Genomic DNA, 26,310 nt, shown 5'->3' on the forward strand with positions numbered 1-26,310 from the left:
AATGGGGATTATCGATTATAAAACAAGACCATGTGGGCCCCACCGCTAACCCAGTTGAGAAAAACCTTGTTACTCTGGCAGGCCGATAGATGATACGCAGGCACTGAAATTGCATGTGCCATGCAAGTAATTCAAATTAAAATGTGCAATCAAAGGGTCCCAGTTTAGATGTGCTTTCAACCAAAAACAACTCTGCTTGATTAGCATTGATGGATATTTACCACACAGCTCAAAATGAAAAATAATAAAAAATAAAAATCCAATGGTCCTATTTCAACAAACAAGTACTCATGAATCAGAGGTTAGGATTGCTTACCCAATCTGATTTTGGAACTGTGACTTGGCATTCATCAAATCCAAGATTTTCATTAACAACATCCTCCCAAACTTCGTACTCCAAACACAAATACAAACAGATCGCTGCACGAACTCTCCGATCTTTACAGCACCCTACAAAAACACACCTCTGTAATTTCAACAAACAACTAATGATCGCTCCACCTTGCAATTAGTTCTCTGCCTTCATATTGTCAAGAATCATCTTAGAAATTTCCCATAAAATACACCCATCAATGAAACCTTCTTCAGAAGAGTTCGATTCACTTCAAAGCCGAGATCAGAGAAAAGACATGGATCTATGAAGGACCTGATGGGAGATAGATAAGACTGTTTGTGATTTCAAGAACTTTAAGCTTGGACGCCGTGAAGCACCGGGAATGTTTTGGTAATTTTCTCCATTCCATGTGCATCTTGTTAGCGGGAATGTGATCTACTGTAATTGAAGTACATGGATGATATGGTCGGTGTTATTGGGCGTCTATGACTTTCAATAAAACAAGTTCGCTTTCTTCTTGCTGTTGACCTCTGAGCTTTATGTGTGATGGTAGCCATCTTCGGAGTCTCTCAGGGCACCATCTGATCAAAATGTAAAATTGAATTGTTCATCAGCAAATGTGGCCATGCGGCAAGGAATTTTGGTGATCAGGACCATTGATTTGGTGGGAAGGTTCATCACGTTTCACAGGCCAATTAGATCAGACAGCTAACAGGGTGGCACAAAATGTCTGATCATAGCAACTTTGCCAGTTCAATGTGAAATGATTGCTCATTTTCTTTCCTTGTTTTTTTTTTTCTTTTCTTTTTATGGCAGGTAAGCTTTTGGATGGCTACAAAATCAAAGGTACCAATCACCGTCAGTGGAGATGCTTTATACAGCGGTGCTCAATTAACCCCATTAGCTATTGTATTCAACAATTAAGATAACCCCAACTTACAGATCAAGCCTTTCATAGACAGCCCGTCGCACTGAGGAGTTGAGCCCATAAGCAATTGAATTGAACAAGCCCTGAAGCAACGGAAACTGCATTAGTATTTGTGTAGAAAAATATACTGGATTCTGTGTGCGCATGCGTGTGTGTGTGAACTGCTGCGAGAGGAAACAATTTCAGTTTTTTTTTTTTTTGAAAGATAACAGAAATTTTATTAAACCAGAATAAAAGGAAAACAACTACAAAAGCACGAAGCTGCCGTGATGGCAACCCGACTAAGACCCAAGAAAATCGAGATTACAGCCCCTCAGCACCAAAACATTAGAGGCCCATTCAACAACAAACGCTCTTGCCCTTTGAGAAATAACCTCCGCAGGCTTGCTTTAATTTCTAAAGCATCTTGCATTTCTTTTCAGTTAAGTAGCAAAATAAACAAAGCAATCAGACAACGCTCAAATCTGGAAGCTACAGACACAAATTCAATGTATAGTTCGATTTTAACGCCTGTTAAAAGAGGAATGATGACTTCACGTGTTTTTCGCACTAGTTCCTACGTGGACACTCAGTACATCTGCACAGTATCCTGACTGCTCACCAGGAAGGCCCCACGATATGCAAGCCATAGGCCAAAAATCAGACTGTCCCAAACAGCTGATCAGAATAGTGGGGCCTTGATCAACCACTTACGATTGCCTATTCAGCCTATTTTCGGGCCATTGATGCTATATCGCTGGGCCCACTTGATGGATGGTCCAGATATTGTACACATCTGTCATCTGTCTTCATGTTGACCCCTGTGCATTTACAACTCCTATAGAAATTTACTCAATGCCAATTGACCCCAAAAAAAATAATAAATAATAAATAAATAAATCCACTGCATGATTGAAGGCATACCATGAGTGCAGCCATCCCAACATCAAGAAGTGAGAGCCAAAAGATTTCATGGCCCGGTTCTATAAAGTCGTGAATACGGTTGATTGTGCCAAATGCCCACGATCCTATTAAAATCAAAGGATAGTAACCCCACCTGTTTAATGCCTATGAAAGGAACAGAAAATGTATTAAAAAACAGCAAGAAATTAAAGGTAATAATTTCATTTACTCAAAATGCAAGATTTGTATTTACATGATACAAACTAGCAACTTCCAGTAGTTCTAGGAATAAGGACAACAATCCTCATGTGATTGAGGGGAAAAGCATGGCAAAAAAGGAAATCTGCACCACAGTTATTAACTTCCTAACCAGTATCAGCACCCTCCACAATCAAAACAGATCAAAACCATCACGATACGTCTCAGAGAAAACACACTACAAAGCATTGAAATGAATATAAACAAATATATATATATATATATATATATATATATATATATATATATATATATATATATATATATATATATATATATAATGCTCTAAAATGATCTCTAACAATGGATGAATGACCCATTTGACTTGGCCCATTTAAATTCATCTAGTGCACGCACACACACAAAGAATAAAATAAAATAGATGGGATGGTCCTGTCTTACTGGGATACCATTAAATGAGGGCCACTGGTTGTAATTGTCCATTTTCATCTGATAACTAGGATCATCTGATAAGGGAGATATTACGGCACGCCCCACCTCGAAATGTGGCCACCAAATGAATGGCTTAGTTAACTGAATGGTGAGCTCTACCAGTACCATTCATAGGTTGAACAGAAGTGTTGGATCTTTTGATCATGCAGCATGAAGTACCTATTTGAAAAACATGGTGGAAAAGAGTTGAAACACATGGTTTTTTCTTTTCTTTTCTTTTTTTCTTTTTTGGGTGAAAACTTGAAACACATGGTTCTATTGATGAGATCATACCAATTTCGCGGTGAAATTTGCTACTGTTCCCAAGTTCACAGTTCAGTATAAGAAGAAACACTAACAATATAGTGTCGGATGGTCAATCACTAAAATCAAGTAAATGCTGACATATAAAATGTAGTTAAGGCACAAGCCCAAGGAAAGCAATTTTTAATCAAACACCACTCTTCACTGTAGATAAAATACATGCCAAACCAATCACCAGTTGGGTTGACTCAAACATCACTGAGGTAGTTGGAACAATTGAGACTCTTGTTGTGCTTCAGTGAAATTAGGTAACTCTCTTCATGTTGAAATATCCAAGTCATGTTTGTAGAGAGGCTAATGGCATGGAGGATTGTCCGACAAAGGAATGGGTGATGAGGTCGACGCTTCTCCATGGACTCGGAAAGACTCAGCTTTTGGTATATGGATACAGCTATACCATTTGAACATGTCATGGTTAGTTTTATGATTGCCATTTGAAATACCTTACCCATATCTTTACACTAAATTCAATGGAATTGTTAAACGTTTGCAGTACAGATGCACTCATATATTGTGACATGAATGAAAAAAGAATTGCTAAATTTTCAAAAATTATTAACCAAGTACGCTAGGAATAAGTTAAAACATTTCCAATAGGTATCCTACACTATTTAGCACCAGAATCCATACCATGCCATGTCAGACATGATACCTTACGCACATTCAAGCATCTGGGTATCATACATTCCAGGCATAGTAAGCCATTGCCACACTTTGGATTTAATCTGACTGCTGACCAGGACTGGGCTTAAATTTATTCTTGAAATTACAAAACTGAACAAAGATAAAAGGTAACAGTAGTTTCCAACATATCACACCTTCATGTCTGCTCTTGCATCAAGTTGTCGTGAACGGTCTGACATGCCAACTGCCATCTGAAAGTTTAGAACTCAGAATCAGTGTATGTGGAATGGACTTAAATGCATTAAGGGATTGATTTTTAACTGGCGATAAACAATTAATCTAGCACATGTCTGCAGATGAGAAGTCTTCCATCGCCTCAAACAGTTTCTTACTACTTTGTTAGTTATGTTTGCAGATGAATTATATAACATACACGGGTTGCATTGTTGAGCATGCGAATCACTTGGAAGTATGTAAACCCGTTGAAAAGAATCGCTCCCCACAGAGGTGCGTAAAATGTTGCGAGGTGAACGAGCTGCAGTAACAAATACAGTCTTTCAGAATGGCTCGGCAAAAGGCATGCTGATAAAAATAAAGGGTAAGTAGAATCTAAGTAAGATACTGTAACATGACATTGCAATCTGAAGTAACAACACATTTTCAGATAAACTATTCGTGACTTCAGATAAATTACAATCAGGATGTTATACTATTTTTCTCGATTAATAATAATTACTTGTTTCTCCATTGTGAAGCAGAAAGCAAGTATTGTCACTTATCAGTAAACCAAGGGTCCGTTTGGATGCACCCTCACAAGGACTTTTGCTACTGAAACGACCTTTTGAGCCAAACCCCAGTTCGGCATTTGCATTTGCATGCATTTTCACATACCCCATCTGATACTCAACTCATTGAAATCGGCACCAAAAAGCAAGTCGAACAACAAAAAGGGCTTGCAGGAAACCCTTTTTGTGGAATTGCATCCAAACAGGCCCTAAATTTCAGTCTGTGGATCAGTGTGGGATATTCAGTCTGCAGGAAACCCCTTTTGAGCTCAGTGTGGGGTATTCAGAATTGTGAATGGGTTGCTTGGGATGCAATAGGATCGTCATGAGGCACCGTTATCATTTGGAGCTTGGATGATTTGGTGAAAGAAGATAACTGAGCAGGTAGTTTCCCAGCTACAGTTTAGTTCAAGCAGGCAGCAAATTGTAATGATGCGTGTTAATAGTGGTGTATGGTCCGAACAATGCAGGGCTGAGGAAAAGCTTTTGGGGGCTGGGATGGAGCCTTCTATGGTGCGTTGGAGGATACTTTAGTGACATTCATTTTTTGGTTAAGAAAAAATTGGGGTGTATTCAATAGCTTGGTGGAAAGTCCAAGCTCATGGATTATCCATTAGGAGTCAGATTTATATAGTCTAACAACTAGATCTTATTAAGACCTGATAGATATTTGGCAACAGCTGAATGGATGAGCTATAACCAGTTGTTCAGCAAGGCTTGGCATGTCGGGTACCAGATCAATGCCCCATTTTGCTCAGTCCAATTGAGTCTTGGGGGGTAGTTGCTTTCTTCTTTGAGTTGGGAAGATTGTGATAAAAGTCGAAGAATGGTGCATACCTTCAGAGTAGAGAACTGGGGAGGCCACCAACTAATAATGAAGCTCAGATTATTAAAAGAAAATCGAACAATGCAAAAAAGAAACCTTTGAAGTGTCAAGGAAGTGCTATTCTAGCAAAGAAGTGATCAACAAAGAAGCATGGCTCCAAGAGCCTGAAGGTCTTCATTTCTGAGTTCTACCAGAGGGGGAAATTATCAAAGATTTTTAGGGTGAAAAAAGATCCAAGCTTTTTGGGGTGATGTAAAGATGAAACCATAGGCTTCATTTCTGAATTCTGCAGGCCTGATTCGAAATTCTGCAAGAAGGGAAAATTATCCAAGGATATGGAGGCTTCTTTTATCATCTCGATTCCAAAGAAGCATGGTGCCGAGAGCCTAAAGGACTTCCGTTCCATTAACCTGATTGGAAGCCCATACAAATTAGTAGCCAAGATTCTTGTCGATGTTTAAGAATGGTTTTGGGGCCAGTAATCTCTTTATCTCAAGGAGATTCTCTACATGGGAGAGAAATTTTTGATGGGTTGCTCATTGCTCATGAATGTATTGACTCCGGATATAAAGGACAACTACATGCTATTATTTAAGATCAATGTGGAAAATGTGCATGATAATGTGAATTGGGAATTCTACAACTCTTATATGTAGGATGCTCGGTTTTGGAGTGAGGTGGGAGAAATGAATGCAAGACTGTGACAAGATATTCTTCTTTTGTGCTAATAAGGGTCTCCAAAAGGCTTTTTTTTTTTACCTAGAGGTTTGAGGGGTCTACAGTACGGGGGTAATGCAGGGGACATTTTCACACTGGGCTCGAGTGGGGTGGCTTGTGGGATGCAAGGGCACACTCAGGGTGGGCGGCCCGCGGAACCCATGGATTTGGAGGCCGTGTGAGGCGAGTGGCACGTGTGAGGTGGAACCGATGGATTTGGAGCCCACGAGGAGGGTTCAACCGAGGACCTAACCCATGGATCTGGGGCCTGGGCTATGAGATAAAGGGATTAATTTGTCGTGCTCTATCAGTTCAAGCTTTTAAAGCAAGTGGTCAATTATCCCGCATCAAATTGGTATCAAAGCGGGAAATCTCGTCTTCGAAACTCCTCACCGGGGGTGATTAATGCGGAGGCATTTTCACACCTGGCTCGAGTGGGGTGGCTTGTGGGATGCAGGGGCACACTCGGGGTGGGCGGCCCGTGGAACCCATGGATTTGGGACTCGTGTGAGGCAGGTGGCTCATGTGAGGCAGAACCCATGGATTTGGGGCCCACGATGGGGCGGAAACCATGGATTTGAGGCCCACGAGGAGGGTTCGACCGAGAACCTAACCCATGGATTGGAACCTGGGCTTATGAGATAAAGGAATTAATTTGTCATGATCTATCAGTTCGAGCTTTTAGAGCAAGTGGTTAATTATGCTGCATCACCATCCATTTTAATAATTGCCTTGATGTCTAAAATCCCCCCACGAACTCCACCACATTGCAAAAGGTTTGATAGAAAGCTAAGGGGAATCCATCGGGCCCCGAGGGCTTCTTTACCCAAGGAGTCAACAGCCCTTTTGATTACCTCTTCCGTTACGGGCTTTTCAAGAGACTCCCTTTCCGGAGTTGACAGCTATCGAATGAGAGATGATCTAGCATAGGTCTTCACCCCTCTTCTTTTGATAGTAGGTTTGAATAAATTTGCACAATAGTTGAACGTACTTAGTTCTTCCCTTCTACCCTCTGTCCTTCAACCAATAACTATCCAATTGTTTCATGCTCTTGCGCTAGCTATGCTATGAAAAAAACTCATATTCTTGTCTCCTTTAACTACAATGCCATCGAACTTTGATGCCATTTGATTTCTTCTTTCAAGTGCGTATTCCGAAGATAACAACGAGTGTCTTTGGTACTCTTCCTCAGTTAAGTGACCCCCTTCATCCTTAATGTCTAGTTCATGAATTTCCATAATTAGATCTTCCATAGCCTTATTTCTATTGTTTAGGAATTCCTTTTTCCACTCATTTAGTTTGGCTTTCAGTAAGTCGAGTTTTTGCATAACTGGAATCCAACCAGACCTTCTATTTCAAAGTTCTACCACCAGTTTTTAACCAGTTCAAAGAATCCATCTATTTCCAGCCACATGAGTTCAGATCGGAATGGTTTGGACCCCAACTATCCTCTTGTACCTCTAGCAAGATTGGTCGATGGTCAGACATTGTTGAGGCAGGCCACAAGATGAAACCAAAGGGTACCTATCAACACGATCTGCAAACAAGAGAAACCTATCAAATCTGGACCTAATTGGTTGATCTCTGCCACTGGTCCAAGCATATTTAGCCCCACTCATCAGAACATCTATCATTTCATTATCTGAAATCCAATCTTGAAATCCATGCATACTTCTAGTGATCCTCTGGCCATTCGACTTCTCGTGTGTGAATCTAATAACATTAAAGTCTCCCCCAACACACCATGGTATTGTGAATTTCAATCTGACTTCATTCAACTCTTTCCACAGCAATTCCCTTCTGTCTGGAACACACAGCCTGTAGACAGAGATGTGTATAACCACCTAAATCCCGAAGCCTGCTCTTGAAGCACCACTGAAACTGAAAAGGAGCCAACTAAACTGTCCTTCGAGGTACACAAATCTGTCCCAAGCAACTATTATCCCTCCTGAGGCATCTTCCACGTTCAGAACTGCCAAGCCCTTGTTCTTTACTCCCCATATTGAGTTAAGAGTCTTTAAATCAAAAGATTCCAGTTTTGTTTCCTGAATCGAAAGGATTTGAACTCTGTATTTTGTGCATACCTTTCTCACATGCATCTTCTTCTCTCTACTCCCCGGCCCTCTTATGTTCCAGTTTAGGATCTTCATTGGAAACCCGATCGATAACTCCTTCCCTTCTTATTGCCACTCAAAGTACCATGCGAGTCATAGTTCAGTGTGCACTCCAAGTTCATTAATTCTCTCCACCCCTTAGGAATCTTACCCTTAGATTTCTGCATCTGGGCTCTCTGCAACTTATGACTTCCTCTTTCTTCCACAAACTGAATGAAGGCCTGAAAATCGTCATCCGCAAAAGACAATCCTACCCCCTTCCCCACTGGTTCCAGCATATCTCGATACCATACCAGCTCCTCTTCTGACATCGTGCGTGATCTATCAACACCCCGCGATGAGTTTTCATGAAGTGGGAAGGGAATAGGGGAATCCACGTTCGGCTTGCATGGGATTTCTGGAGCTGGTTGGAGCGGAGTCACGTCCAAAGTGTCATCATAGCATTCGACACTAGCTATCTCCATCGTTGGGTAGAATTGATCCTCTTCTTCCGAATCGAGGTGGGCATCTTCTTCACCTAGTATTGCTTCCATGGTGAGCTCCAACTGGCCTTCAACATGACTTTCAACATTCTTCCCAGTTGGAAGGGTGGGAGCAAAGCGTAGGAGCAACTCCCTTCTTTTTGCTGTAGAAGAGGGGCCAATAGTTTGGTTCTTCTACGATTTATAGCTCAAGATGCTCGAGACCCCCTTTGCCTCGATTTATAAGTGTCTCCCACATGTGACCTTGTAAGTTGTGAACTTGTGATGCACGTGCAGGCATTTTGCTTGTATTGACTCATGTGCTCTAAGTGGCACGAGTGTCATTGGGTCCACTGCTATGTGTCCACGTGGAGCCATCTAGATTGCTAAGACTCCTGCTATGACTGCACATGTGGGGAAAATAACTCGGGTGATTCAAGGTCCCCTTCATTGTTAGCAGAGACACTAATGCAGGGGCATTTTCACACCGGCCTCGAGTGGGGTAGCCTATGGGATTCAGGGGCACACTCGAGGTGGGCGGCCCATGTGAGGCGGGTGGCCTGTGTGAAGCGGAACTTATGTGAAGTGGGGCCCACAAGGGGGGTTCGGCCAAGGTCTTAACCCATGGGATGTGGGGCCTAGCTATGAGATAAAGGGATTGATTCGTCATGCTCTATCAGTTTGAGCTTTTAGAGCAAGTGGTTAATTATCATGCATCAAAGTGGTATTAGAGCGGGAGGTCTCGTGTTCGAGACTCCTCACCGAGGGTGATTAATGCAGGGACATTTTCACACCAGGCTCGAGTAGGGTGGCCTGTGGGATGCAGGGGCACACTTGGGGTGAGTGGCCTGTGTGAAGCGGGTGGCTTGTGTGAAGCAGAACCCATGTGAAGTGGGGCCCACGGGGGGGGGGGGGGGTTCGACCGAGGTCCTAGCCCATAGGATATGGGGCCTAGCTATGAGATAAAGGGATTGATTTGCCATGCTCTATCAGTTAAAGCTTGGCACATGTTGGCCTTTCTTTGATTCCTTCCTTTAGTTTGAAGTCCCGAACCACATTTTTCCCCTCTACAACTACCATCGAGCCTCTCTCTCGTCATCTAAACTTTCCCAAAGCCTCCAGGTGCCTCTTGAACCTAGGAGCAAAAACGATCATCACCATTATTACGTCCATAGAATCTTTTATCAGATGGTTCCGTTCTTCCTGATACCACCCCCCCCCCCCCCTGGTGGTCCGCATAAGTGTGAATTGTACTCCTTCCCATGCTCCTCTAATATAGGGGCATTTTCACACCGGGCTCGAGTGGGGTGACCTATGGGATGCAGGGGCACACTCGGGGCGGGTGGCCCCATGGATTTGGGGCCCATGAGGGGGCGGAACTCATGGATTTGAGGCCCACAAGTGGGGTTCGGCCGAGAACCTAACCCATGGATTTGGGGCCTAGGCTTATGAGATAAAGGGATTAATTCGCCGTGATCTATCAGTTCGAACTTTTAGAGCAAGTGATTAATTGCCCCGCAAGGGCACACTCGAAGTGGGCGGTGATTAATATGGGGGCATTTTCACAACGGGCTCGAGTGTGGCATGTGGGATGCAGGGGCACACTCGAAGTGGACGGCCAACAAAACTCATGGATTTAAGGTCCGTGTGAGGCGGAACCCATGGATTTGAGGCCCACGATAAGGGTTCAGCTGACCTAACCCATGGATTTGGGGCCTAGGCTATGAGATAAAGGGATTAATTCGTCATACTCTATCAATTCGAGCTTTTAGAGCAAGTAGTTAATTGTCCTACATCATCCTCCCTCACTGTCGCCCTCTGCCCACCCCACTTATCTTCTTCTCCTCCACTCTTCACCCCATCTACTTTGCCCGCCCTTCCCTGATTCCCTCACCACCCCTATTGCTATCCTCCCACCCATTATGATCGTCTTCGGGTCCAGGAGAATCGATCTCGTTTTGATTCATATCAGGGCGATGCTAATCTCCTCCCCATTAGCAATCGATGCATCAATTTCGATGACCTCTCCCAGGCAAGACCCCAGTGCTAGGAACACATCTATAACCCATATCTCCAACGGGATTCCCACACAATAGGAACCAGACTTCCACCTCGTCAAAGGACTTCTCATTCTAAGGCTGAATCGCCATTTTTGGGCTGTCGTTGAATAGGACCACTACTGCAATGATCTGATCGAGGTTGGCATCTAATCACACAAACACCCATAGCTCCATCTCTCCCAGCAGCTTTATGATATAATCTTCTTCCTAAAGCCTTCAACAAGCTAAAAACCACCAATGAATCTCTGGCGATGAGGCTCCCTTTCTCGTCTGAATGAACATAGAATGTTGCATTTCTGGGCGAGGCTCCTTCAAGATTTTTGGATCGACCCTCACCACTAAGGTCCCCCCTTCCTCTACCATCCAGGCACACCCTTCCTGCCTACCATTTGAATCATAGCCCCTTTCTGTCTCTGCTCTCTAACGCCCCGTTATTGCTTCCTTGAAGGATTTGGTAATCCAAGTCAATTTTGTAGTTTCTCCTCCCACCCTCTCTTTCTTTGTTCTCCCTGTTTAGACGTCGGGCCTCGTTTACTGTTGATTCTTATGTTCTTCCACCTCACCTGCAGATTTACCCCAACATTTCGGTCCGACCTTGGCTGTTTTCTTAGTGCCTCCCAACAAAACCCCTGCATGGTTCATTGCATCCAGTCCATAATGGGCTTTTTGAACAAGTAATCGTCTCCCTTCAACGAGTCAGCCACGTAGCTTCTTCACAACACCACTCAACTCCTCTATTTGGAACTGCAAGAATGCAAAACCCCTGGGGGCGGCCATCTTCTAGTCGTGAGGGATAACTATATCCATCACCTTGCCACATCTGCTGAAAATGCTCTGGAGATTACCAACATTCCAGTCTATTGGATAACCATTGACAAACAAAGTCGAAAAATCACGTAGCGACCTGCCATGATTCTCCCTTCACGATCTTTCCTACATGAGACTACCTACCAGCTTTCCTATTTTTCTGGAGCCACAACCATGACCCTTTCATCTTCCAACTTTGCCTTCCCTTTCGCCTCACATCCTTGTTGTTCGTAGGAGGTTTCTCCTCTTTTTGTTGCCCGACAGATTTCGCTCACTGTGGAGGCATGAGGAATGTAGATCTTCTCCCTAATCTACAGCGACGACCTTTTCGCCGTTGCTGCCGAAACCATCCCTCTGACAATCTTCTGCTTTAGAAGCTGCTTGAGTATTTACATGTAGATTAATCCTTAGTTACACAAAGCATGAGGGGCAAGGTATTCCGTAACGGTAATGGTGGCCATAACAGGCACCACTATCACCTTTACGATGCGGGTCGTAATGGTTGTTACAGCCCCCGTAATGGCCATTACAGTCTCTCTTTTTTTATTGAAAGAAAAAACTCAAAAAACCTATATATGCCCCGTAACGTTGAAAAAAATCCGAAAAAACCTATATTTGCACTGTACCATACCATTAAGGGGTTGGTATGGCCTTTATGAGAGGCATAACGGGCCATTAACAATGGGTAAAAGTCATTTTTATAACCGTTGTTACGAATGTTACGACACCGTAACGTGTAACGGTTGCCACCGTTACCAGTCATAACGGCCTTTACGGCACACCATGATGAGGGGTACAAGAGCAAGAAATGTTTGTCTCATAATATTAGTAAATGTTTGGTATATAATATGTAACATGTATGATGATAATTGCATAGAATGTTATGTTACATTTTAAGTATGCTAGAATTGTCTATAAAGTACAATACAAAGAGGTTGGTCTCTATAAGTCCTTGTAGAAAATTTATTCTACAAGGACTACGTGTTGGGCCCACTAGGGTGTGTGTACGACATCCAAACCGTTCGGTGAAACTAGGGTTGTCAATGGGTCAAGTTCGGGTCAGGTCCTACGTGACCCATACTCAGTTAGCCTAAGTTCTAGTCTTACAGGGCCATGGTCCTTTTGGATCTGGGTCACATTCTTGAAGACCCAAAACCAAATCCAGTTGGATTTGGCCACTTTTCAGATACCCATTGGATCATTAGACCTAGGTTTTGAGATTGTTTTAGGACAAACAAGAGCATCTATATGGCCGGTTCATCGATGGGTGGATTGGATCACACACATGTGCCACTTTGATACATGCATGGTGTATAAGCAGGCTCTCTTATATGTCGTGTGGCTTAGAACACTTTATTTTGTTGCCAAAGTAATGTATAATATTTAACATATAGATATAGTACAATTAAAACTAACTGCACATGAACCGACCATATCTTCAACTGGGTCCAAGTTGACAGAATCTAGCCAAACCCAATTGAACCCAATTTTCAACCAGATCCAAAAGGTGAGATCCAAACCCACCTGATTTCTCACTAGGTCCAAAAAAAAATGACCCTAGCCTATTAAAATTGGGGCAGATCCATCAGGCACCTACATGTCCATGTACCTATTAAGAAATAAACATAATTTTCCTAAGTTGTAAAAGTGTGGAAAACTAATATTGTAAGGGTAGGACAACAACTAAAAGTTTCAAGAGAGTCATCTAGAAAGTTCATAAAGTAAAATTCCTACGGAAATTGATATGGGTAGTTGGGGTAGATAGAAAGTTATTAAATGAAAAGAGAAGTGTGTAGAAAGGACCCCAAGTGCCTATACATACATGTAGGGCTTTCATTGTAATGCAACAAATAAGAAATATTTAATACAAGTGAGATTATTCCCATTTCCATTCTTCAAGCCCTTCTTCCTCTTGTCCCATTTCTTGCTTGTGTAAGAGTGTAAGAGCGTCAAAGAACTCTTTACATACAACGGTACCCATTGACACTTGACAACTCTATGCACGATCACCTCATCATGAAATTTGGACAACCAAAAATCAGTCTTTATCTAACCATCATGTTGATCAACATGTGAATTTGGAGGCTTTTAGATGGTTGACATTGTTTTTTATAGTGTAGTCCACCTGATGATTGTATAGGCCTGATTTTCAAGGAATCCCATCCTCATGTCCAAGATTATGTAATGCACCAGTTGGATGATATATAGCCAACACAATGGACCCACCCAAGCAAACAATGGATGACCCTCCAAATTCATGTGGTGACCCCCATGATGGTTGGATCAGCTTGATTTTTTAGCATCCAACGTTCATGATGGAGCTCACATAATATGAAGGTTGGATGCTACTTGCACGCCCCTGTGGGCCCCATGCCTAGCCGTTGTAGAATAAGCATGTAGAGGAATTGGCCTCCATTGCAAATATTTTACTTCCATCTGCTCCCAGATTTACAAAGGTAATCGGCGTCTCAATGGAATGTTTCACTTCCTAGTTTCAGTGGAAGACGTTTAATGATATGTTGTAGTAACCTTGGTAACTAGACAAACATGGCATCCACAGACAAAACCATCTAAATGCCTTACAGGCAAGATACCGATCATACTAATGTAGGGGCATTTTCACACTGGGCTCAAGTGGGGTGCCCTGTGGGATGCAGAGGCACACTCGGGGTGGGCAGCCCGCGGAACCCATGGATTTGGGGGTCGTGTGAGACGGGTGGCTCGTGTGGGGCGAAACCCATGGTTTTGGGGCCCATGAGGAGGGTTTGGCCGAGGAACTAAGCCATGGATTCGGGGCATGGGCTATGAGATAAAGAATTAATTCGTCATACTCTATCAATTCGAGCTTTTGGAGCAAGTGGTTAATTGTCCTGCATCAAATTGGTATTAGAGTGGGAAGTCTCGTGTTCGAGGCTCTTCACCGAGAGTAATTAATGTATGGGCATTTTCACACCAGGCTCGAGTGGGGGGGCATGTGGGATGCTAGGGCACACTCGGGGTGGGCAGCCCGCCGAACTCATGGATTTGGGGGCCATATGAGACGGGTGACTCGTGTGGGCTAGAATCCATGGATTTGGAGCCCATGAGGAGGGGGCTAGTGGTAGCATGAGAAGTACTGTTTCATGTAAACCACTAGCTCTGAACTTTCAGCACAAATGATATGAACAGGACCTCAATATCAGCAGATAAACATCACTATCATCACTTTCGCCATGTTTTCTCTGAGACGTCAATCATACAAGTGATATCTGAATTCTGTAGCAAAGTTTTAATGGGGAATTTGACATAAAAGGGATGAAAGAATTGGGCAGACAGTAACAAAGTTCCAATGAGTTCCCTGATCTAACATAAGAAAGTTAGGGACGGTTCAAGGAAACCCATGAGATAGAAAATTACCTAGGAAACCATGACATTTACGGCAAAGTAAATTTTGGACATTGTATTCAGTGCAATAAGCTAGTGAAGAAAATCTTCATTATCGCACTGATCTGTATCAGTGAAACTCAGATGAAAAATCGGCAAGCAATAGAGAAAATCCACATGAATCTACTAAGGCCATATTTGGTTGTCACTTAAATATGATTCTTCTCCCTTTAGCTAACAGTAATAATGTATTAGATAACATAGTTTATATAAAATTATTAGTTTTCCAGATTATTTTTAGTCCTCACCAAAATCTCAAATCTATAATCTGTTAATTAAAATGAGATAAACTCATTTGTAAGTGGCAACCAAACAGGGCCTAACTCTACACCTGCCTTTCCCGTTCTTCCAGTTTGCAGCCAGCACCAGGCACCTAAGCTTCCATAATCATTGCCTATAGAGCGTATGACAGTCATAGCTAGTGAAGTTCCTGCATAAGACAAATAAACCCTTGAGAATGACTCTATAATATTTGTGAATCTAAAGCAATAGATACTCCAAAAGGAGGGAGATCCATCAAACATTCTGAAGCAACTTACAAGAAAAATGCAAATATGCTGGGAAGGAAAGCAGTAGGGAGCGAAAAAAACATGAGAATGAATAAACAGACAATGCGTACCCCAAACATACAAGTGAAACACTGGCCCCAAATCTTCTACATCTGTTTTATGCCTAACGACCGTGCGATGAAGAGTGAAGGCGATGGTTGTGGTCCATAAAAATGATGCCACACAGAAGAAATGCGTGCTATAGCCCTGAGCGAAGCAAAAAAATCCTTGTGACGGATCCCTGTAGCATCAGAAGCAAAACAAAGATGATGTTAATTGATTATTTTATAAAGATGATGTTAATTAATTATTGTGTCTAAATCACCCAGCAAGCATGTGGGCTCCAAAAGCCCAATTTGCTGGTCCTGGGCCCGTCCAGTAGGCCCAACCATGGTTTTCAAAAACAGTAACCTTATACCTAGGCCATTACGGCCGTTAGGTAACAATAACGGTGGGAACCATTATCTGTGAAAGGGCTGTAATGGCCATTATGGGGGGAAAAAAACCATAACGGCCCGTTACAGGGTTGATGGTTGATACAGGTTTTTTTTTCAAGAAAAGAAAATGGCTATAACGGCCATTACATGAGCCTAGCTTGATTCTTTTAGTTCTTTGTTTAGTAAAGATTTTGAATGATCATTAAAAGGATATTTAGTCATTCATGGTTTTCAACTTTGAGCATTTTGTGTCTTAGAAGATATTTAATGGAATAAAATAATATCATAGGGAATCCTTCATAAGATATATTAATATCTAGGGAGATCTTACTAGGACAAGTTAAAGATTTGAATAAGAGAGTAAAAGGGAGAGATAGAGGTCCATATATGTGTGGTATTTTTAAATTCTTTTCTTATTTTAGAATAATTGCGTTTTTTAAACATGTATCTTTGTAGATGCCATATGGCACTAAAGATTGGAATTTTTTTTAAAAAAATGAAAATAAAAAAGAGTTTGAATCTTGGAAGAAAGTATTCTCTTACAAAGGGAGAAGACCCTATAAAATCAACCCTTTGAATTGCGGTGTACACATAATTCATTTTTCTCCTCTTCTTTCTTCCTTCCCATCTAGGTTGCATCAATATATTACGACTAGGACTAGCATACGATATTTCTTTGCTCAACAGTAATCCCAAAAATAGTTTGAAACTTTCAATTTTAAATTGAGTTGAAGGTAATTCTTACTCCAAGAAGAAAATTTTGATACATATTCTAGACAGCAATGGCCATCGCATAGAATAGTTTTGATTCCTGATGGATCCTGTCAGACAACCACTTGCTCTAAAAGCTTGAGCCATTAGAGGATGGTGTATTAATGTATATAAAGGGACTTTAACACTCCCCTGCATGTGCGGGGTGGAACTTCGTACGGGAACATACTAGGCAATGGTGGAGGGACACTCACAACTCACACCATAAACGGCCTCCTGTGGGAGAATATATTAGGGAGGCATATTTGCTGCTCTCCGAATTCAAACACAAGACCTTCTACTCTGATACCATATCAAACAACCACATGCTCTAAAAGCTCGAGTCGTTAGAAGACGGTGTATCAATGTATATCAAGGGACTTTAACACTCCCCCGCATGTGCAGCGTGGAACTATGCACGGGAACATACTGGGCAAGGGTAGAGGGACACTCACAACTCACAAGTCCTAGGATCAAAACCTGGCTTTAATACCATGTCAAACAACTACTTGCTCTAAAAGCTCGAGTCATTAGAGAATGGTGTATCAATGTGTACCAAGAGATTTAACATATCCTGATCATGGTTCCAAAGTGGGCGTCTCTTAAAACAAACAAAATGCACAACCTAAAGGACTACATGCATAACACGTATCAGTAATCTCATGATTTTCTCCTCTTAGTGCTGCATCAGTAATGCATAGACATGTATGCAATGCATCATTAGGGGAAAAGATCCGACGTGTGACAGGGCACCGATATGCTGATATCGAGCGAGATTTTTAAACTATGGTCCTGGTTACAATAGAGACCACGATATGGAATGATATGAACTTTAGGATATCAAGCACGGTAGTACATATTGAGCATTTGGACATACAAATTACAATGATCCAATGCAATGTAGAAAAAAATGAATGAACCCCTATACAGTTCCAAAGTTAAACGTGAAACAACTGCAATTTCAATTTGGAGGGTACACCCTCATCATGAATGGAGTGGAGCTCGTTGGTCCCACAAAGATGTTTCCAATTTATCAAATTGGATCTGGCAATTGAGCATCCAAACACACCTTTAAACATTTTCTTTCTTTTTTAAGATAAAATCTAAAATTCTTGCTCCTCACAACCATCGAACTTCAATGATTATCAATACAAAGTACAATGGAAGAATGCGCCAAAACATCTCGATTGTACATGGAGGTGCACTAAGAGCCTGTTTGGATCCTTCTATCAGCCAATCCAGGATTGGCAAATACATGCACTTTTCAACTAATTGTTCACACCAATCCAGTTTTAAATGCATGTATTGGCCAATCCTGGATTGACCAATACCAAGTATCCAAATGCACCCCAAGTGTACTCAGCTTGCATGAAATGAAGAGGGGGATGCATACAAAATTACAAACATGACATGGGCAATATCCGGGCCATTCAATAGCTCGGTCACACATCGAACATGCTCTAGCCTAAGGATCAGAACAGTCCACTCATTTCGTAGGCCACACTTACTCACTGAATGTGAGCTGTTGGGAATGTTAATGGTGTGCATTAAATGATGAACGACTCTTATCTCGCACACACTCCCATGTGTGCCCTGAAGACCCTCCTGCGTCCATCTTAGCATTCCTCTTGTACACATGGTGTTTTGCATGGTGATCGTGACCGTCAATTCACGACATCCCAAAAGAAGTAAGGCAATTGAGCTGCAGTAGCCCTCCATTAAGCGGCTACCAAATCAACAAGCCAAACCAGAAACTCACCACTCGTCCACACTCAATTGGCGAAACCTGACATCAATCCGAAGATCAGAGTCGCCCAATCACTACAAAATTCGTCCAGTAGGACCATCCATGAGGCGCAACGCAAGATCAACGGTCCCGATTGCCACACTCATCTGCGACTTGCGAGCCATGGCCCGCGGAAATGAAAATCGAAATGAAAGGAAGAGCGTACCCGAGAATGTTGAAGAGACTGCAGAACATATCCTACACCACAACAAGAAGAAGGGGAAAAAAAAAGAAGCATTGAGTGAATTGCAACCGTCAATTGAGATCTAGAAGGAAGAGATGGAGAGACGGAGAGAGGGGAGTGGGGGATCTTACGGAGAGAGCGAGGAAGAAGACGAGCTTGAAAGAGAACTTGCGGAGCTCTTTGAAGAGGATGTAGCAGAGAACTATGAAGGCCGACCCTCCCAGAGAGAAGGCCGACGCCCCCGCGTTAACGGCCGTTAAGATACGCCGTTCCTTAACGGTCAGGCTGCCGACCGTCTGCGCTGTCACCATGGCCTGGCCGACGATATTCATTACAACTCCCAACAGACTCAGAGGGAGAGAGGTGATTAGAGGGAGCGAGGGAGGGAGGGAGGTGATTAGGTGCGGCCCCGGCTCGACCCGACACGGTGCGGCCCTGACCATGGGGCCCACCTTGATGTAAGTATTATATATCCACGCCGTCCATCCGTTTTTTCAGATCATTTTACGGGATAAGCCCAAAAATGAAGAAGATTCAAATCTTAGGTGAACCACACCACGGGAAAAAAAAGTTGATTGACCATTAAAAACTTTTCGTGGGCTTCAACAGTTTTGTATCAAGCTGATATTTGTTTTTTGTTTTTTTTTTTTCCTCGCTTCATCAAGGAAGTTTTTAATGGTGGGTGTTTAGTCACCGCTGTTTCCTGTGGTGTGGTCCACCTGAGATTTGGATCTGCTTCATTTTCTTTTTGATGCTCTAAAATGAGCTGGAAAACATACGGACGGTGTGGATATACAATACATTCATCAAGGTGGGGCCAAAGTCAGGGCCGCACTTAATCTGCTCCCCTGATTAGATGGGTAAAGGGCGGGCTCCACCGGTACTGGGAAGATGTGGGGCACAGTAATGTATTCACGAAATCCAACCCGTCCATAAGATGCAACACCTCAGAACCCTTGATGATCCCATAATTCACCCCGATCCACAAATCAGATGAGCCATAGCACAGGGAACATATTGAAAGCGAACCCCCAATGTTGATCAGTAGGGGGACCCACCGTGTAGTGTATGCATTACCAAGGCCGTTCTTAACCTTTATGCAGATGAAGGGTCGGGATAAGATTCAATCTGTTTTGCGACTCAGGTAGGCCCCTTTAAAATCCAAGGGTTGGTGTTCCATCCCTATCTGTGTCCCACACAAGTTTCAGATCGGGATGAGTTTTCGGTGCCAAGCGTTTTTTGGACGCAGCGTGGGTAGATCCGCCGAGGTCGGTCGATCCCTGACTGGGGAACTACGGTGATGTATATGTCTTATATCCAAGCCGTTCATCCAACTTCGTCGTATCATTTTACAATATGAGCCCAAAAATGCAGCAGATCCCAATCAAGATTTAGATCGGGCTGATATTTACGTGGTCCTTTCATCCGGGTATCTGTGACCCTTTTTTCCATTTTTCTTTTTTTTTTACACGCACACACACATCCACGTATTTGTGACCTTACCAACAGGTTGCATGACAAATAAACAGTTCGATGGCCACTTGAAGTTTATAACGGTGGCCATTCAATCTCCACTGTTTCCTGTGTTAAGGTCTACTTCAGATTTTAATCTGCTGCATTTTTAAGCTCATGCCCTAAAATATTCTGGCGAAATAGATGGACAGCTTGGATATGAGACATACAACATGGTGGTCCCCACAGTTAGGGATCCACCGATCTCCCTGTCCACGTTTTCTGAGGTGACTGACCTGATAGACGGGTCGGATGGTGCGAATACATCACGAGGGCCCCGCTTGTTGATTGCACCGGAAGCGGATTGCGTAGTAACTCACTACGCTTAGCGTACTGAGTAAACTCTTTGAGGTCCACCTTGATTTATATACTTTATCCGTCCATCCATTTTAACAGATAATTTTAGCAATTGATCCCAAAAATGAGGCATATACAATACTCAAATGGACCACACCACAGGAAAGTGTTGAATTGAACGTCTACCGTTGAAAATTCTTGATGGCCACAGAAGTCTTGGATCAAGCTTATATTTTTGTCTTCCCTTCATCCACGTCTTTATGATCTCATGAACAGGTTGGATGACAAATAAACATCACTGAGGGGCTAGAAATGTTTCAAAAGTGGAGATTAGAAACAGTGATATGATCCACTCGATCTTTGCATACGTTTCAATTTTGGGCTCAACCACTTAAATTAGATGGAAGAACGGATGGACGGTGTGGATAGGCCACGTACATTCAAGGTGGGCCCCTACTGAGTTTGCTCATTACAATGAGAGCGTACTGAACAATCCGATTTCGATTGCACCACAGGAGCGTGCCACTGCGGGTTGGCAACGTGCACAATACGCACTCTTGCATTTTTACAGCTTTTGCCGCGTGCCTGCCAATCTCTCAGGCGACCTTCTCTTTTTCTTTTTCATTTGTTCAAAATAGGCCCGTTGGTCGAGAACCAAATTAAATTGGTCAGAATCACTTTGGTAGAATCATCCACCATTCAAATCCAGGTGTCTGTCTCATCCACGTGGCATGTTTGCACACCTCCAAACAGAGGCTACAAACCACCCAAATAGTCCGGCCCATCAAATTCATAGCTACCGACCGATCAGATGGTTCAAACTCAAAAAAGTGGGATCCAAGATTTGGATGGCCCGGCTGGTGGCACATGTGGTGTTTAACTACACCGCGTCCTATGTTCTGGAGTGATGATATGGCATGCACGTATCTCTTTGACATACAGCCTTATCTGGTCCGATGTGCCCAGTTCATATTCATGGCCATGGTTGATGGACCCTAACACGGATGATCCCGACCGTTCGTCTGACGTCCCCACTGTGGATGAGGGAGCCTAGTAAACAAAGCTTTGTACGAGTGAACTCATGGCCCATGATGGGAAAAAAAAAATAATCTGTTGATACCATGGTCCTCTTATTAACCGAGAAACCAAAAATCTCACAAATGGTAAAATCCCAACCTTCAATAGATTGGCCTGCGTGTAGATTGATGGTTAAGAAAGAACACTCAAAGCCTCGCTGGTAAAACGGTTAAATAATCTCTAGCTAGGATTTTCTAATCTTGGAAACTTTCAGTGCATCAAACACCTAGGGTGAGGCCCATCATACCAACGATTCGGATCACTTGAGCATGGACATGTGAAAGTCCAACACACTGCACCCCTTTGGGCTGATCAGTAAACAAAGATGGAAACTAAATCAAACGTCAAGCATTTTACAGCCTCCGGCAAGTGAGGCTCCAATGGTGGGACACCCTCGACAGTGGATATTACAGCTCACTACAGCATCCAGGCATGTCTGTATTCACATTCAACGTACAAGTGACCCACATGATCATCCAATCAGAATCTAGTTTTCGAGACAAGGCATTTGAATGGCGGGGCCCCACATGACGATCCACTTCCACCTTGCTCTGAGAGGCCTTGACGATCCGTAAATAAACCCAAACATGCCAAGATAGTAAAAGCATACTCTACAAAGCAAACAGCATTTCTACATAATCTTGAGAAAAAAGAAATTGTGGAGAGAGAACTAATATCTTCAGTTCCTCAAAAACAAAGTATAAACAGTCACACAAGCGCAGCCCTCTGGAAACCCAGCACCAAACAGCCACTAAATTCAGGGATTGGGAGAAACAAGAACAAACAGTATATATATAGATGTCAAGTAAATAATATCCCTGATTCCATTTCCTTGTCGACCTTTGGGACCAGCAGAAAGAGAGGCTACCCTGGATAATGCATTTGCCGGGCCAGCTCTAGTGACCGTACTTCTGAAATTCCCACTCGCTGTTATCTGCATACACAGAGAGAGAGGTTCTGTCAATGGATAGACAGACGGAGTGAGATATCTGACTGGCAAAGGTTTCGCTTAAAATGGGCAAAAGCATAAGAAGGCTGACTGTACCCAGCGGACACACTTGGCGAGTTTTGAGCCATCGGCTGATACAGTGGAAGTGGAATGCATGATTGCATACACCTGTCGAGATGAGAAGCACACATGATCAGGTTAAAAATACATAATAGAGATTAGAAACATTCTTAGGCTAGAGTTGCACCCTAGTCCTGCTCATGAAAATGGCATTTACATCCTCTCCATTAAACAAGAATGTCTGCTACAATCACAAGATAGAGCGCATTGATGCATGACATGAATCAAGAGAGAATAGCAGAACAGAAATAAGAAAGCAACCTTAACAAAGGGTCTTTTACAATCAAAACAATAGCCATAATAGGACTAGCAAGGTGATTTCTAAAGAGACGGCACACGCATATACGCACTTCCGAATGAAGAAACTTGTCAAAACAACAAAAATACAATGAGGTAAGAAAGAGGATATGATTTTCCAACAAGGAATCACCGTCTCCCATCACATGATCTCCAGCAAGAATGTTTGCAAACTCATTATTAGCATGTAGGCATCACTAAAAATACTTGAAACAAAGTCGAAAGAAATAAGCCCCGTCTCTCTTGATCAGGCAATCATATTTTGGGAAGGCAAGTCCCGAAGCAGGGGATTCACTCTACCAGCAAAATTACATGGACAAGCAACAAGACCAATGGCAAGTTCTACATTAGTAGAGGCCTGTTCCGGCAGCTCACATAGGGCCAGCAACTCTGAATACAGCCCTCATTAGAGACATGACCTCAGTGCTAACTAAAATTCTCCGATCATGATAGTGATAGCGGGCACTACGACTGCTGCACATTACACATAAAGGACAAATAATTTTTGATAAATTTCACAAATGATGGAGAAGAGCTCCATGGTTCAGCATTGGGGAAAAGAAGCCCGCTTAATGCCAGTGGGAGTGAAGCAAGACACATTACACCACCAGCAGTTTGGAGGAAGAGAAGATGGGAGAACAAATCCACTGTATTTTTCAAGAGAAGCCTTTGGAGTCGCTTCTTCAAGCTTTTTGGGGTGTCCTCAACTATCAATGCCCCCTCTCACAGATCTATCTTATTGTGGGTTGGGAGAAAAGTTCATTTCGCACCCCAGGTAATACTATTGGAAGTTGGTATAGCTAACAATGATTATGTATTAAAGATCTCGACCTCCAATGCATAATGAATTCATGTTAACAGTAGTTATGTAATAGAGATCAAGCTCTCTAATACATAACTACTATTAACAAAAATGAGATAAATGGTGTTCAATAGTACTGGTCTAAATTACTTTGAATGGGTACTCATTTGGTAATCCTGGGCCTGAAAGGTGTTCAATAGCAGCGAGAGGCTATTAGCAGATTTCTTGGGCCTGGTAGGAGTTGCTGATTCAAATTATGCAGAGGCTGCCGCGGGTGTTTATGCAATCAAAGTGGCTGTTAGATACAACTTCGTTCTGGTAGGGGCCAAGGAGATTCTACATATGCGGTATATTGGACGTTCTCAAACACTTATCCCGGGAGGATGGCTGGTATAATTGATGAGTTGAGAGACTTGATTGTTAATCAAGAGTGATTTTCTCAAGGGTTAATAGGGATGAAAACGAGAAGCGGGAGCATGTAGAGACTCAATGTCGATGGGCGTCTTAATGTATTTTAGTTTTCCTTTTCCCTCTTGTTTGTACTATAAATAAATAATAATTAATTAAATGAGATGAACTCATTTTTAGGCAACTACCAAACAGGGCCTTAGAATCTTTGAAGACAGAATTCTCTAGGGTGTTGTCCAAGCAGAAAAAAATCAAGTCATGGTGGCAAGGGCCATTCCTAATCCAAGTTCTGAGGGATTTCCATCCCTAACCTTATTAGCGATTGTGGTCTTTGACTGTCTCAAAGAGACGTTAGGTTCAGCTTTGTCTTCATGGCGATGGGGGGAGGCCTGTTCCCTTTGGGCTATTTTCTTTTCCTCTTTGGTTCTTTGGTATGACCCCTTATCATCACTTTTTGTTTCTTTTCTTTTGGTAAGAATAAAATTCCCATTGCAATTCAACTAAACATAGTAAATTGGGGAAGTTGAGTTTGGGCTGAGATATGGTAATTCAGCAGATTTGGGAGGGAAATTAAGGTCCAGGATGCAGCAAATTTTGAAGCAAAGAAAAAAGAAAAGAAAATCTAGGAATCTACTTGTTTTGGAAAAACAAATGACACAACTAAATCAAAAAGAATAAATTCGAACTAGCTACATACTTTTGTTGTTAATAAAGCTCCAAAAACAAATTTCATATTTAAGACCAAAGAAAGTGATAATGAAAACAAACATTTCCAGCACTTGCTTCCTTGGTGGTGTAACTCCATTTACCCCTTTCAAGGGCGTGATGTCTCTGATTGATTGGTGTGACTCCAATCAACCTTAGACCACTAATTCAAGATTGGAGTCACACCAATCAATCAGAGACAGCACCTCTGAAAGGGGTTAATGGAGTTACACAAAATACATATATCAAGGTGGGGCCCAAAGTCAGGGCCGCACTTAATCTGCTCCCCTGATTAGATGGGTAAAGGGCGGGCTCCACCGGTACTGGGAAGATGTGGGGCAATATAATGTATTCACGAAATCCAACCCGTCCATAAGATGAAAGACCTCAGAACCCTTGATGATCCCATAATTCACCCCGATCCACAAATCAGATGAGCCATAGCACAGGGAACATATTGAAAGCGAACCCCCAATGTTGATCAGCAGGGGGACCCACCGTGTTGTGTATGCATTACTAAGGCCGTTCTTACCCTTTATGCAGATGAAGGGTCGGGATAAGATTCAAGCTGTTTTGCCACTCAGGTAGGCCCCTTTAAAATCCAAGGGTTGGTGCTCCATCCCTATCTGTGTCCCACATCAGTTTCAGATCGGGATGAGTTTTCGGTGCCAAGCGTTTTTTGGACGCAGCGTGGGTAGATCCACCGAGGTCGGTCGATCCCTGACTGTGGGACTACGTTGATGTATATGTCTTATATCCATGCCGCTCATCCAATTTTGTCGTATCATTTTACAATATGAGCCCAAAAATGCAGCAGATCCCAATCAAGATTCAGATCGGGCTGATATTTACGAGTGAACAAAGCTTTGTACGAGTGAACCCATGGCCCATGATGAAAAAAAAAATATCTGTTGATATCATGGGCCTCTTATTAACCGAGAAATCAAAAATCTCACAAATGGTAAAATCCCAACCTTTAATAGATTGGCCTGCGTGTAGATTGATGGTTAAGAAAGAAGACTCAAAGACTCGCTGGTAAAACGGTTAAATAATCTCTAGCTAGGATTTTCTAATCTTGGAGACTTTCAGTGCATCAAACACCTAGGGTGAGGCCCATCATACCAACGATTCGGATCACTTGAGCATGGACATGTGAAAGTCCAACACACTGCACCCCTTTGGGCTGATCAGTAAGCAAAGATGGAAACTAAATCAAACGTCAAGCATTCCACCGGCAAGAGAGGCTCCAATGGTGGGACACCCTCGACAGTGGATATTACAGCTCACTACAGTATCCAGGCATGTCTGTATTCACATTCAACGTACAAGTGGCCCACATGATCATCCAATCAGAATCTAGTTTTCGAGACAAGGCATTTGAATGGCGGGGCCCCACATGACGATCCACTTCCACCTTGCTCTGAGAGGCCTTGACGATCCGTAAATAAACCCAAACATGCCAA

General features: G+C 42.7%; 1 protein-coding gene and 1 long non-coding RNA gene across 3 annotated transcripts; both read right to left on the minus strand.

Annotated features, from left to right (window-relative positions):
• Window positions 1-271: 271 nt before the first annotated feature.
• On the minus strand, window positions 272-19,038 carry LOC131251728 (G-protein coupled receptor 1). Of its 2 annotated transcripts, none has more exons than XM_058252642.1 (9): window positions 18,812-19,038; window positions 18,663-18,694; window positions 15,595-15,764; window positions 15,311-15,405; window positions 4,216-4,317; window positions 3,977-4,033; window positions 2,166-2,309; window positions 1,275-1,345; window positions 272-915 (listed from the first exon to the last, which is right to left on the minus strand). In XM_058252642.1, exons 1-9 carry the CDS (start codon window positions 19,010-19,012, stop codon window positions 807-809), a joined length of 981 nt encoding a protein of 326 aa, XP_058108625.1. In that variant the 5' UTR covers window positions 19,013-19,038; the 3' UTR covers window positions 272-806. The 2 variants fall into 2 exon arrangements, with proteins under 2 accessions (XP_058108625.1, XP_058108624.1); XM_058252641.1 differs by having other exon boundaries at window positions 4,175-4,317; window positions 15,307-15,405.
• Window positions 19,039-22,222: 3,184 nt separating this feature from the next.
• LOC131251729 (uncharacterized) lies at window positions 22,223-25,014 on the minus strand. The gene is made up of 2 exons (XR_009174021.1): window positions 22,612-25,014; window positions 22,223-22,500 (listed from the first exon to the last, which is right to left on the minus strand). It is a non-coding gene; the product is annotated as an uncharacterized LOC131251729 (long non-coding RNA).
• Window positions 25,015-26,310: the final 1,296 nt, after the last annotated feature.

This window comes from Magnolia sinica, chromosome 7 (assembly GCF_029962835.1).
Source record: "Magnolia sinica isolate HGM2019 chromosome 7, MsV1, whole genome shotgun sequence".
NCBI lineage: Eukaryota > Viridiplantae > Streptophyta > Magnoliopsida > Magnoliales > Magnoliaceae > Magnolia > Magnolia sinica.